Source organism: Coenobita brevimanus, chromosome 26, assembly GCF_032717465.1.
Source record: "Coenobita brevimanus isolate Jiangsu-jjx chromosome 26, ASM3271746v2, whole genome shotgun sequence".
Taxonomy (NCBI): domain Eukaryota; kingdom Metazoa; phylum Arthropoda; class Malacostraca; order Decapoda; family Coenobitidae; genus Coenobita; species Coenobita brevimanus.
In genome coordinates this window covers 13,964,310-13,977,102 of record NC_136979.1, presented here as the reverse complement: position 1 = coordinate 13,977,102, position 12,793 = coordinate 13,964,310, and the positions used below count along the sequence as shown (strand labels likewise).

The 12,793-nt window shown below is 42.2% G+C and overlaps 1 protein-coding gene across 1 annotated transcript in view; it reads left to right on the top strand.

Annotated features, from left to right (window-relative positions):
* Positions 1-2,262: 2,262 nt before the first annotated feature.
* LOC145393971 (transmembrane protease serine 9-like) overlaps positions 2,263-12,793 on the top strand; it is a 28,323-nt gene continuing 17,792 nt past the window's right edge. The window contains exons 1-3 of the mRNA XM_080267948.1: positions 2,263-2,323; positions 4,721-4,892; positions 10,861-11,129. Coding sequence (XP_080124074.1) covers positions 2,263-2,323; positions 4,721-4,892; positions 10,861-11,129 — 502 coding nt within the window. The remainder of the gene's footprint in view (positions 2,324-4,720; positions 4,893-10,860; positions 11,130-12,793) is intronic.

Here is a 12,793-nt window from a genome sequence, read left to right as displayed (position 1 = left end):
AGTGTCGGGCTGCGTTCCCTTCAGCCGATGATATAATGTGTAATTTACTCTGTCTGTCTCCAGACGTTTTTATTAAACTTACACAGACTCCTCTAACTGGAGGAGTTAGATACAGCCTTCATTAATCCCTTCACTACTTGAAGGCCTTTCATAGCTAGATGAAATCGTTACCTACAAAGCTAGATGAAGTCGTCTCGTACAAAGCTAGATGAAATCGTCTCCTACAAAGCTAGATGAAGTCGTCTCCTACAAAGCTAGATAAAATCGTCTCCTACAAAGCTAGATAAAATCGTCTCCTACAAAGCTAAATGAAATCGTCTTCTTCAAAGCTAGATGATATCGTTTTCCACAAAACTCGATGAAGTCGTCTCCTACAATATAATAATACTACATGGGACTGAAGGGGCCAAGTGTGTTTTAAACATTAATGTGGTGTAATTTAGGTATGTGGTCAAAACCTGGGGTGAGTCGCACCCTCTGGACTGGCAGTCACAAACAATGTTGTCATCAGTAATTCCTGTCGTAAATGAGATTTGTTTCTGCAGGAAGGACAGAAGATTGTACAACATCCTGATTCTCCATGTCCTTTTTGCATTAACGCATACTGGCTAGAATAAGAGAATTTTTATAAGAAAATTATTTTGTGGTAAGGAAAAGGAGAGTGTAGAAAACTGTATCTCTTCCTCTTCCTGCAAATTGAAATCTGGGAATTAAAGCTACTAAAAGTTTTTTAATAGTTCTTTCGCCTTCATTTGACCCAGTTTTTGTTCCAGTGCAGCTTAATTCGTGTAGCTCGGAGACAACAACAACAACAACAACAACAAACAGTATTGAGGCTCTACATCCATTCTTATACATTTCATCGTGACTATCATCACATTCAAGTATTAGTCTATTTTCATAACACCTCAAAATTCAAGATGGAGTGATGGCAATCTTAGACCAAGTTGAAGTGAGAAAAGTACAGCGATTATCACCCCTGAACTCGCAAACAGATTAACAGTAAGTTCCCACTGGTAACTGGTATTAGTGTTTGCAGGAAAAACTTGAGGCATTCTCTTCCCTTCTTCCTGATCAAACAAATCGTATTTACCACAGGAAACTGATGCTTTGTTTTTGGAAGCAGAATAAGATGTGTGGGAAAATTAATTATTTTCGATTTCCTTACCCTTCTTGTTGAACACCTCACAATTATTGTTGTTGATGATGGTGGTGTTGTCCCTCCCCGGTCTGTCCGATCGAGTCAACCCATAGATCACAAGCAAGCAGCCATCCTCCTGTGGCAAGCAGCGCCTAGCCATGGTCGCAATAGAGACCTTCCACATGACGAGGTTCTGAGAAAATGGAGGAGGCATAACTTTCATAGGATGACCTGTGTATAGGAGATGTGTATGAGTAGTCGGCTTAGAACGATCTTTGACTGGTCGGTAACAGTGGCTGAGTTCTTCGCCTGGGAGTACTTTGCAAGGCCAGCTACCGAGCCTTGGCCACAGTCACTCCCATGGTAATGCCTCCCGAGACGAAGGTAGCCATCCACCTACTACCTTTTTGCGGGCTAACGGGTGCTACACCTTGCCCATCGGTGACCAGGGACTGTGCAGAGAAGGGCGTCCATCTTCCCTGAACCAGACACGTCTTCAGGCCGCATACCCAACATCTCATAATAACGGCAGGGGAATGATCGTAAATTTCCTCGTTAATTACAGCCTCACCTGACATAGCTTACTATATCATAATAATTGCCGTTTTCTTGCTTAATCCATTATACAGGCTGCTCCATATATTACGCATCCCTCGTCCCTGACTGGAAAAACTCTCGTGTTTTGCTGAGACAGTTTAGTCGGCGATAATAGTGTGTACCCAGCATGATTTTATACTTCCCATCACCCATTTCATGGTTTATAGTGTTTGTGTATTTTCGGCTACTGACTGCATGGTTGATCAGGGATTTCACAAAACAGCGTGAATGTCTGTGTCTTCACCTGATACCATCAGATTGAGCCGTCCCCGCAGCACACAAGATACGGGACACATTATATGAGTCACTATGTACTCTATAGTTCCCGGGCCGTACACTGTCCTCATGTGAACCATCAGTTCACAATGTCCCTCAGGTTCACTTCAACTCACTGGTACATCTACACCTCCACTGATTTTTAATAAGAAGCTTACCTGCATTACCCCAAAAAATATATAACAGAATTCAGTGGTGATAATAAATTCTACTATAAATGAGAGAGAGAGAGAGAGAGAGTCAGTGATATGTTGTATTTTTCAGGCGGTTCTTCTGGCACCACCGTTGAACCCAACACATCTCAGTGCGGTAAGTGACATGTACACGGCTTCTCTATTACTCTCGTTTAAGTGGGGATAGTTGGTAGCACATATTCCATAGTGATTCTTTCTGCACATTACACCTCCGTATCCTTTTGTATGTTATCCTCAGACAAACTGTGTCGGTACTAATATATGTAAGCATAATGAAAGAGTATATCAATGTGTAATGTGCGTAATAAGTCCCTAAAACAATGTGTTACCAAGACTCCTATGCCACCAAGAATAAGCCCAAGAGAGGCTTGGCTGATTTCGTAACACCTCTTCCTTTCCGATTTATTTAGTCAGATGTATTTTAATAGTCTCTCCTATGCCTATTATTTTTCTATTTCTTTAATACCTATTAAGGTAGTGTGAGTGACATGCAAGAGGCTATATACGTGGAATATACTCAATACATTGAAAAGGAAGAAGTGTTAAGAAATGTTTAATGCTTCTTAGAGTAATTATGACCCTAAGTCTTTTCAGTTCAGTCCCATATTATTATAACGCACTCTTGCTATCTCCAGACGCTGATATCCAGTTAAGGAGAGACTTTACGACGCGGCAAGGCGTCTTTGCCCACTTATCTATTAAAACACTGAATCCAATGGCGTATTACTTAGTTTAGTTTTGCTGCCTCTTGATTACGAGCGAGAGAGCGAAGCGCGCAAGTGATGTTTACTCTCAGTTAAGTTTGGAAATGAACGGCCGGCCCGACCCGACCGTCACGCGAAGCAGACGCTAATAACTTGACTCCTATGTGAATTAAAAGTTGAAATTCTTTCAGCATGAGATAGTCGTTTAATAAACATTGTCATCAACTAAAAACTCACCCATAAAGGAGCAGGAACACCTTGGAGTCTCAAGTTTTCCAAGGGGGTGGTCGGCTGTAAACGGTGTTGCCTCATATACAAAAATAAATTTTAAAAATAATTTTCCATCATAACACTGTGTTGTTTGGTATCACCTCTAGCAATGTAATACCAGAGATTCCGCGATCATTTTAAATCAGAGGGAATTTGTGATAACATAGCGCTCGCACTCTCGTCACGCTCTCACAAAGTACACTTTTCTGGTTTTATTTAGCATGGAAATATTTTTCTTACTGCTGGGGTTAAATGAGGCTATATCCAAACTTGCAGTTCGAATAGTCTCTTGTAAACTGAATAACAGCATCTGACACAATAAAATGAAAACTATATCATCGTAATCAATGTTTTTTTTCTAGAATGATGACCATTTATATTTCTTGTTTCCTACTTCCAGTCGACTTCATTCAGACTAGGAGTATCCTATAATAATGATAAGTTTATATGAGGTTTTATGTAACCCTTCCAGTTCGAAAAGTGTCTCTAAAGCCGAACAAAATCGTCTTGAGAAAAGCAGTAAATGAAATTACGCCAGCGTATTCAGATGGTTGACATCTTCAGTCTGATGACGTAGTAATAAATCTCATTCCTGCTGCCTTCAGACAGTTTTATTCACATTACGAGGGACTGATTTCACTGTAAGAGTAAGACATGGCCTTCATTAACCCTCTGCAAAGCTGAATAACAAAGTTGTGATGGAGGAAGACTAAAACAACAAAAGATGTCACCACATTCCAGTGTTAAATCTTTAATCACAATGTAGGGAAAGCGAGCCACCATGTTGACGCGCCTGCATCCCACATTACTGGTGCGGTTAGCAACGGTATAGCCTGCATCCCACATTACTGGTGCGGTTAGCAACGGTATAGCCTGCATTCCACATTACTGGTGCGGTTAGCAACGGTATAGCCTGCATCCCACATTACTGGTGCGGTTAGCAATGGTATAGCCTGCATCCCACATTACTGGTGCGGTTAGCAACGGTATAGCCTGCATCCCTCATTACTGGTGGTGTTAGCAACGGTATAGCCAGGCCAGACATGTTCTGTCTCGTCGCGTGCTCTGCAACTTATCGTAAAAAAATTAGTGGTTTGTTTGTCTCAATGTGATTATGGTGTTATGCATAAAAATGAAATAATTTGAGGTTGTATTCTAAGTGGCATAGCAGAGTTCGTTACATCTTTCCAATAGTGACTTATACATTACACCTCAATATCCTCTTGTCTATAATGGATGTGTACTACATTATATCGACATCAAAATGACATACAGAGAATACAAGAGAAAGTTAAGGCGTAATATGGTTTGCGCTGAGAAAGAAGTGCTGTGAAGTTTTCTGTGCCGCTTAAAATACAGAATTTAATATCAAGTGTTGAGCCAGTCTCATTCTCCATTCAGATGTTAAGATTATTAAACACTACTTTGCCTCTTGTCAACTGCCTCTAGCTTTATATTCTTCACTGGGTCCTCAGTACCTTAATGAGGCTCGTGCAGTCGCCAGGCATTAATCTTAACCGTTCATTGTGTGTTTGCAGCGTCGTGTGGAACCGTGAACCGAGTAGAGCGGATCGTGGGTGGACAGAACACCCAGGTGAATGAGTACCCGTGGCAGGCGGCGCTGGTGGTGGCGGGTACCAACACTGTCTTCTGTGGCGCCTCCGTATACAACGATCTCTACGTTATCACCGCCGCGCACTGTGGAGTTGCGTATGTACTTCTGCACTACATTTTATTACATCACAGCATAGCTCACAACAGCACACTGTACTAAACTCCACCGCATTGCAATACACTGTACTACACTGCCCATTGTATGTACTTGTACACTACACTTTACTACATAACAGCACAGCTCATAACAGCACACTGTATTAAACTCCATTGCACTACATTACACTGTACTACACTGCCCATTGTAGGCAGCGTTGGTAGTACCTGGTATAGTGGTCTCCCAATACTGTCTTCTGTGGCGCCTCAGTACATAACTCTTTGGAGTTACGTAAACACTTCTACACTACTCATCACTACAGCACACACTACCACAACACACCACACAACGCTACACTGTACTAAACTACACTACACCACACTACACTACACTACACTACACTGCACTACACTACACTACACTACACTACACTACACTACACTACTCTACAGTTGTAGGCAGCGTAGGTGGCACTTGTCACTGTTGTCCATCAACATTGTCTTTTTCGTTGCCTCCGTTTACAGAGTTGTCACCGTCGAGCACTGCGGGGATGAGTAAGTACTTCTACACTATATAGTACTTCACTACACGACAAGACACTACACTACACTACATTACACTACACTACGCTACACTATCCGTTGCAGGCAGCTTTGGTGGTACCTGGCACTGCTGTCTACCAGCAGTACTTTTGGCAGTGCCTTCTTATATTACCATCTGACTTGTCATTGTCGCGCGCTGTGGAGCTGAATAAGTACTTCTATACTACACTACACTACACCACACTATACTACATCACACTACACCACAACATATTACACCACACCACACTACACAACACCATGCCATACCACTGTACACCACACCACACTGTACTACATTACACGACTTTAGTGAACTACACAATATACTGAGCCACACCACACCACACAACACTAATCTACGCTACGTTATGCTACACTGGCCTGCACTACACTAGCCATAGCAAGCAGAAGTGCTGGTGGTTGACTGCTGGTGGCTGGTAACAGCTAAGTTTTCTGTGGTCCCGCCACACAACAACCTCTAAGTTGTTCCCGCCGCGCACTGAAGAGGTTGTGCATTTTAAATCAAGAGGGCTTAACTCTTTCAATCCGATGGCTTAGCCGTATGGTTTATTATTTGTTTACCTTTTCTGGAAGGGGATACTCTGTTTGGGAGAGCCCCTCAGTACTGAAGGGGTTAGCGAAGACTACGAAGTATAACCCTTTAAGTTCGAAATGTCTCTCATTGGATGGATACAAACACACAGTGGATAACAATAATAATAGAAAAAAAGATGTCCTCAGACCTAAGCTGTTAAGAATCTCTACACTTCCTCCGCACCAGCTAATACTGGGGCCCCAGTTTTTTGAGCTTCAGAGACTATGAGACGCCTCCTCCCTACCTAATATTGCTGAATATGATGTGTTGTCGTCCTCGTCGACATATCAATGTTCCAACATGCTTGCATGCGCTGGCCTTGGTCACCTAATGGTGGCTCTCCACGTTGCTCGGTCTCTGACAGCCTTCCAGTTCAGTCCCTTATCCCTGGGGTCACACTCTGTGACCTCATCCAAGGACTTTTACGGTATCTCTCTCACAACTCTACCCCCTACGCTAACGTTTCTCATTTACCACAACCAATTATCGTCCTCCAGTCTCCACATGTCCACACCATCTCAGTCTACCACTCATCACACCACCAATACACTCCAGTCCCATCCTTCCTCTAAACTCTTCGATCGTAAACATACCCTCCTCAGACCTCATATTCAGGGACATGGCTGTGGCACACCTAATGTCTGACTTAGTTCATACAGTATCTCTGACTGGGGTAAAAGTAATCTTGTTTTTAATGCATCAAAAACTCAGTTCTCACATCATTCAGCCCAACAAAGTCTTCTACAGGAGTATCCTCTAATTTTTAGCAATTTTCAGCTCAATTCCGCATCGTCTTTAAACATACTTGAGGTTTCATTCTCTTCGGATTAATCTTGAAAAGATCATATTACCTCTCTTATATTATCTGCTTCCATACTATTAGATGTGCTAAGCCGACTCCGTGCCTTCTTTACCCCTGCACAGTTGTTGAATCTATACACGGCTTTTATTCGCCCCTGTGTGGAGCACAACTTTCATGTATGAGAAGGCTCCCCACATACAGCTCTTCTCAAGAAGGTGGAGTCAGAGCCTTTTCTTCTCATTAACTCTCCTCCATTTAGTGGTTCTCTTCAATCTCTGTCTCTTCGCCACACTGTTGCATCTTTATCTCTTATCTATCGCTACTTCAATGGTCACGCTCCTCTGAACTGCGTGCTTGCATCCTCCACCACTACGGCGGGCATGTAGCACCATTTTGGCAACAAACTCTCATCCCTTTTCTGTCCAACTCACTAACTCACGAGTTAACCGTTTCTCCCAGTCTATCATGTATGCAACAGGTCAACTCTGGAACTGTCTCCCTTTGTCTGCATTTCCTACTGCCTATGATCTCCAGGCTTTCAAACGCAGTTTGTCCAGGAATTTCGAAATGAACGGATCTTGTATTTAGTATTTGTGTGTGTGTGTGTGTGTGTGTGTGTGTGTGTGTGTGTGTGTGTGTGTGTGTGTGTGTGTGTGTGTGCGGGAACAATTTTCGGGCTTCTGGCTTTTGAGTTCTTGTTTCTTGCATACACAAAAAAAGGAGAGACAACAGCTCCCATAACTTCCTCCAACCACTCCTCACTCTTGCCATGGAGCCAGCTCCAGCCCCACTTCCAGGACATAACATGTCTCCCAAGTAAGGGAACTCTTCCACACATTCAAGAGACTCACCGGCAAGATCAGTCCTTTAACACCTGTCGATCTCCAAATCTATCCCGGACACACTGCATACACGAAATCAGCAGTATCTCACAGTCTACCTCTAACACCACTACATCTCTTATTCACCCACTTATCACAAATACTACATAAGATGGAGTTATTTCCCACTTCCTTGTGGCAAACTGCACTGCCACACTCTCTCTGCTTTGACATTACTCCCAGCAGCACCAGATATCAATTTTGTTTTATACACATTTACTCTCAAACCCTGTGTATTCACTCTGTCTCACCACCTCCTAAATCTTTCCTCTGCCTCCCTTTCATTTTCTGCAGTTAGCTCCAAGTCCAAGTCATCAGCATACACTATCTCCCATGGAAGTCCATTTCTGAAGTCACGTGAGAGAGCTTCAAGCACCATGGCAAACAATATGGGATTCAAGACTGACTTCTGATGTACACTAACATTCATAGAAAAATCACTCAAATCTCCTTTCACTCACTCCTGTCTGCGAGCACCCACATACATAGCCGTAACTGCTCTAACTGGCCACTTCTCCATCCTAAGCTTTCTCATTACTCACTTCTCCACCTCCCTGGGAACTCTATCAAAGGCCTTCTCCAAATCAAAATAAAAGTACAATTCCCTTTTCTTTCCTATATATTTTTCCTGAGGCTGTTGAACAATGAATACTGCATTAGTGGTCCCTTTGCCTGACAAACCCAAATATTCACTCTTTACCTAATCATACCTTCTAGAACTCTCCATTACCTTCATCACCTGGACCACAAGTTTTATGCCTCAATAATTTCCTTTTTCCTGTGCATCACCCTTCCCTTTATACACATATATGGTCACACTTCAGCCAGTCATCTGGAATATCTGGAAGAACATACGTATATAATAATAAGCGTATTTATCACTTCAGTAACCAAACCCGCTCCTACAGCTCTTGATGCCTTCAGTATTTCATCAGTCATTGCAAACAGATCTACTGCCTTCCCCACCTGCAATCTGCCTATTGGTCTGCTCACAGCAGCAGCATCAGTCGAAGGCCAAAGGCATTGGATCTGATGACCCCAAACCTTCCTCATTCAGCATTTGGCTATAATGCTTTCTCCAGGGGTCTTTAATATCCTCGCTGTCCACTACCTTTCCTTCATCACTCTTCACACACTGCTCACCCATGATATCCTTGTTTTCCCTCGTCATTTGATTTGCCATCTTAAATATATTGTGGCATATATCACATGAATTAACGCAAATAATAAAAGGTACTGGAGAACTCCTCAAATCTGTAAAATGTCACAGTATTGTGTAATCTCCTTATCGTACAAGGGTGTGCATGAGGGAAGGTGTAACTTCAAATCTTGGTACAGGATCGAGCATTTTAACGATCAGCATCCTGGTTGTTGGTCGCAGTCACGTTCAGTACCCTACAGAACACTTCGACAGTTCTCCCTTAAGCAGAATCTAAGGCTCAAATTCAAGTGTCGGTTTTTAACCCTATCCCTTGTTTAAACCCTGGATTACAGCATAAACCCAGACCACAGGAATTCAAATAGAGGGTTTGAGCCGCTGTGGCGCTTAATCCGAGATTTAGTCTATTGCAGTTTAAACTATATCAAGGACTGACGGGGTATCAAGGGTGGTAAGTGTCAACATATAAACGAGATGATACTTTCCAAACATTGCTACAGACTGAAGAGTTTGTCAAGAGGAGATTATTTGGTGACATGCGTGATAATGTCATAAAAATTAAGCACCAAACTTCCTTGTCCTCTCTACGGTGAGAAGGCTGTGCAAACCAGACAGTAGTCTATTATTACCGTCACTTTACTTCTCTTTCACAGAACTTTGTCAGCTGTGCAGATATTCAGGCCTGAAGCTTTCTTCAGTGTCTAGCGGGTTTTGAAATGCAGTATAACGCGAAATTTTAAACTCTTCACCTTTAGTTTACCGCGTTCTGAACTTCAGTTAGCGCTTATCCTAATTATTTCTGTTTGGCATTACTGTGTGATTACTCGCCTTTGGCGGCCCGAACGCTTCCTCACACGCTGGGCATGGGAAGGGAGGGGATTGCCATACTTTTGCATCAAAGCTGTCAGCTGAGCAAACACTACATTATATATAGCCATACATTGCTAGAATAAAATGTCTGTTGTGCAGACAGTAGCCTACTGTTATATTCCTCCAAACGCTTTCATCAAAAGTATATTTTTCTAGTACTGTACCCAAAGTAATTTAGAAATTTAGATTTGTTTCAGAGAGGCACATCATTTAAACAGCCTATTTATAAATCCCCCTTGCCTATAATCCAGTTAGACCGAAGCAGTTTGACGATTTCCTTCAACTTCTGAAATTCACATATGACATATAGAGTGATAGCTGTCGTGATAATACAGAAGTATTGAACAGTAAGTATCTTGTTTATGCATTTTATTCATGAAGTCATGGATTTTTTTTCTTTATTCACTAGTATTATAAACATTTAATTATATATTCGACTATACTATTGCAGTGTTACTCTATAATTTTTACCTGTCCCCGTCCCGGGGGATTGTGTCCTTTATTGTGTTGTTAGTCGTCAGCGTTTTCCTTATCTGTTTTGTCTTGCCTGTCCTTCTTCTTTTAGCTGATGTTTTAACTGAATCTCCGGACCCTTTCTATTGACCGTCTAATGTTGTTTATAATTTGTGTTGGTCTTTTGCATGACATTTGGTTTTATACTTTCTCTCCAAGGTTTTATTCGTTTTTGAAGCTATATATTATCTACATAATGTCTTATCATTGTTTTATTGTTTTTTTCCCTTTACCTGTCGATATCCTATTCTCCTTTCCCGTTTCTGTTTTATTTATAGTCATATATCTTTGTCTGGAATTAGTACCATATGATCTTTGATACCTGGCACTAGGAATACATTATTCAGGTTAATATATCTAACTCCTACATGTCGACAATTATCTCCCAAACACAACAAGTGTCTGTTATTAACAATAATGATCTATAAAGGACTTCGCTGTGGTAATGACCTGCCGTAATCTGGGAGAATTTTTGGATGCTTTCCTTGTCAGTAACTGGAAGGGATTTACGTACCCTAACCTAAACTAACTTAACCTAAGGTAACTGAACTTGTGTGGTGCAGGATCGAGCAGTACAACATCAAGGCCGAGGTGCTGGTTGGTGCCCACAACGTCAAGTCGCCCTCCAGCGCACAGCAGCGAGTGGCTGTAGCGCAGATCATCAACCACGAGAGCTACGACGATAACACGCTGGACAACGACATTGCTGTGTTAAAGCTGGCAAGGAGGATCACCCTCAGCGACTTTGTTAAGCCGGCCTGCCTGCCCACCGCCGGCAAAACATACAGCGGCATGACCGCCGTTGTGACCGGCTGGGGCGCCCTGAAGGAAGGTGAGACGCCCTCTGTCCACTGTTGATATTTATTAAGTCAGTAGCCACCACAGTATGGTGTGTGTGTGTGTTGTGTGTGTGTGTGTGTGTGTGTGTGTGTGTGTGTGTGTGTGTGTGTGTGTGTGTATGTGTGTGTATGTGTGTGTGTGTAATTCACCGGGTCGGTCGTGATCGTCAGCTTTTACCCTGAAGGAAGGGAGCTGAGAGCTCATATAGTCCGATCTAAGGGCAAGGCTGTGACCTTCACACACGCACCCACCCGTCCCCTTGCTCAAGGGGGAGAGTATCCACCCACTTCGTCAGTGAAACGTTTCACAACCTGAGCGAGGCGCGAACTCCCGTCTACCAGATGGCAAGCGAGAACGTTACCACTGCGCCAGCGAGCGGTGTGTGTGTGTGTGTGTGTTTGTGTGTGTGTGTGTGTGTGTGTGTGTGTGTGTGTGTGTGTGTGTGTGTGTGTGTGTGTGTGTGTGTGTGTGTGTGTGTGTGTGTGTGTCATGCAATTTGTTACTGTGTGAACAAAATAAATCCAAAAAACAAAATCACCCACGATGGACCCAATTTGGAGGAAGGGTTTAGGTTGTTCCCAGGATTTGACATATTATTTATAGAATAGTAGGTCACATGGCAAAGTCATATGGATAGTTTCAACCCCATTTAGACCGAACTTGGTGAAAGAAAACCAGGCTAAATTGGTTCGATTTGGAAAGCAATCAGTCGAAAGTCGAGGTCATATATGAAGTTCAAATGTCTGACCCAATAACTCAATCAGCTTATAGTCATTTTGGGCCCAGCTTGAAAACTTTGAAGGTCAGGCAAAAGAACAATTAGTCAAGGGTTACGGTGCAAGGAAATAGTTCCAACAGTTTTTCAACCGATTCGAACCAATCTTAGTGAAAAGACTGAGGGTCTGGCTTTGATGAAGTAAATCTCTTATAATAAAAGTTGGTCTACAGTTAAGGCCACAATGCAAAGTCAAATGTTCAGCCCTTAAACCAGTTGCAGGGCATGAATATTGCGCTCTGCCAGTACTCCTTCTGGTTTGCTGTCCTTTCGTGATTTTTTTTTTTTTTAATACAGACAGTCCTTGCTATATATTAGGGATATGTTGCAAACTATCGTTACTATTTTAAACTGGTACTGTAAAAGGAACTGGTACTGGAAAGCTTGCAGATCAGCTTTATTGTCAGCAACACAGCTTTAGCAGATATTTCTTCCATAATTTTCTCTACACACTATAACGGGAAAATATAATCAAGAGGTAGCATATAACGACGATATAGTATATAAGATGCCAGCTCCAGATATTAATGCAGCACCAACAAGTAAGGAAACTCGCTGTCTGAAGCAACACTTATCTGGCCACACGAGGTTGCCATCTTATCATTGTCATCATCTCATCCCTAATTCGCTCTTAAAATAATCATCACAAATAATGAATAAAATTCACTAGATGAGGCAATAGTTATAATTCAACAGGAGGTCATCATCATCATTATCATCGTTTTTCAACCTTAATTCACACCTGTATTAATCAGCACAAACTATTAAAGAAACTTCTACCTTAAACAACGCTTACACCACTGAAGATCAGCAGCCATCAGTCACTAAATGAACCTGTAATCACCTCATTCACTCACCCACTAAACTCAATCACTCACTGT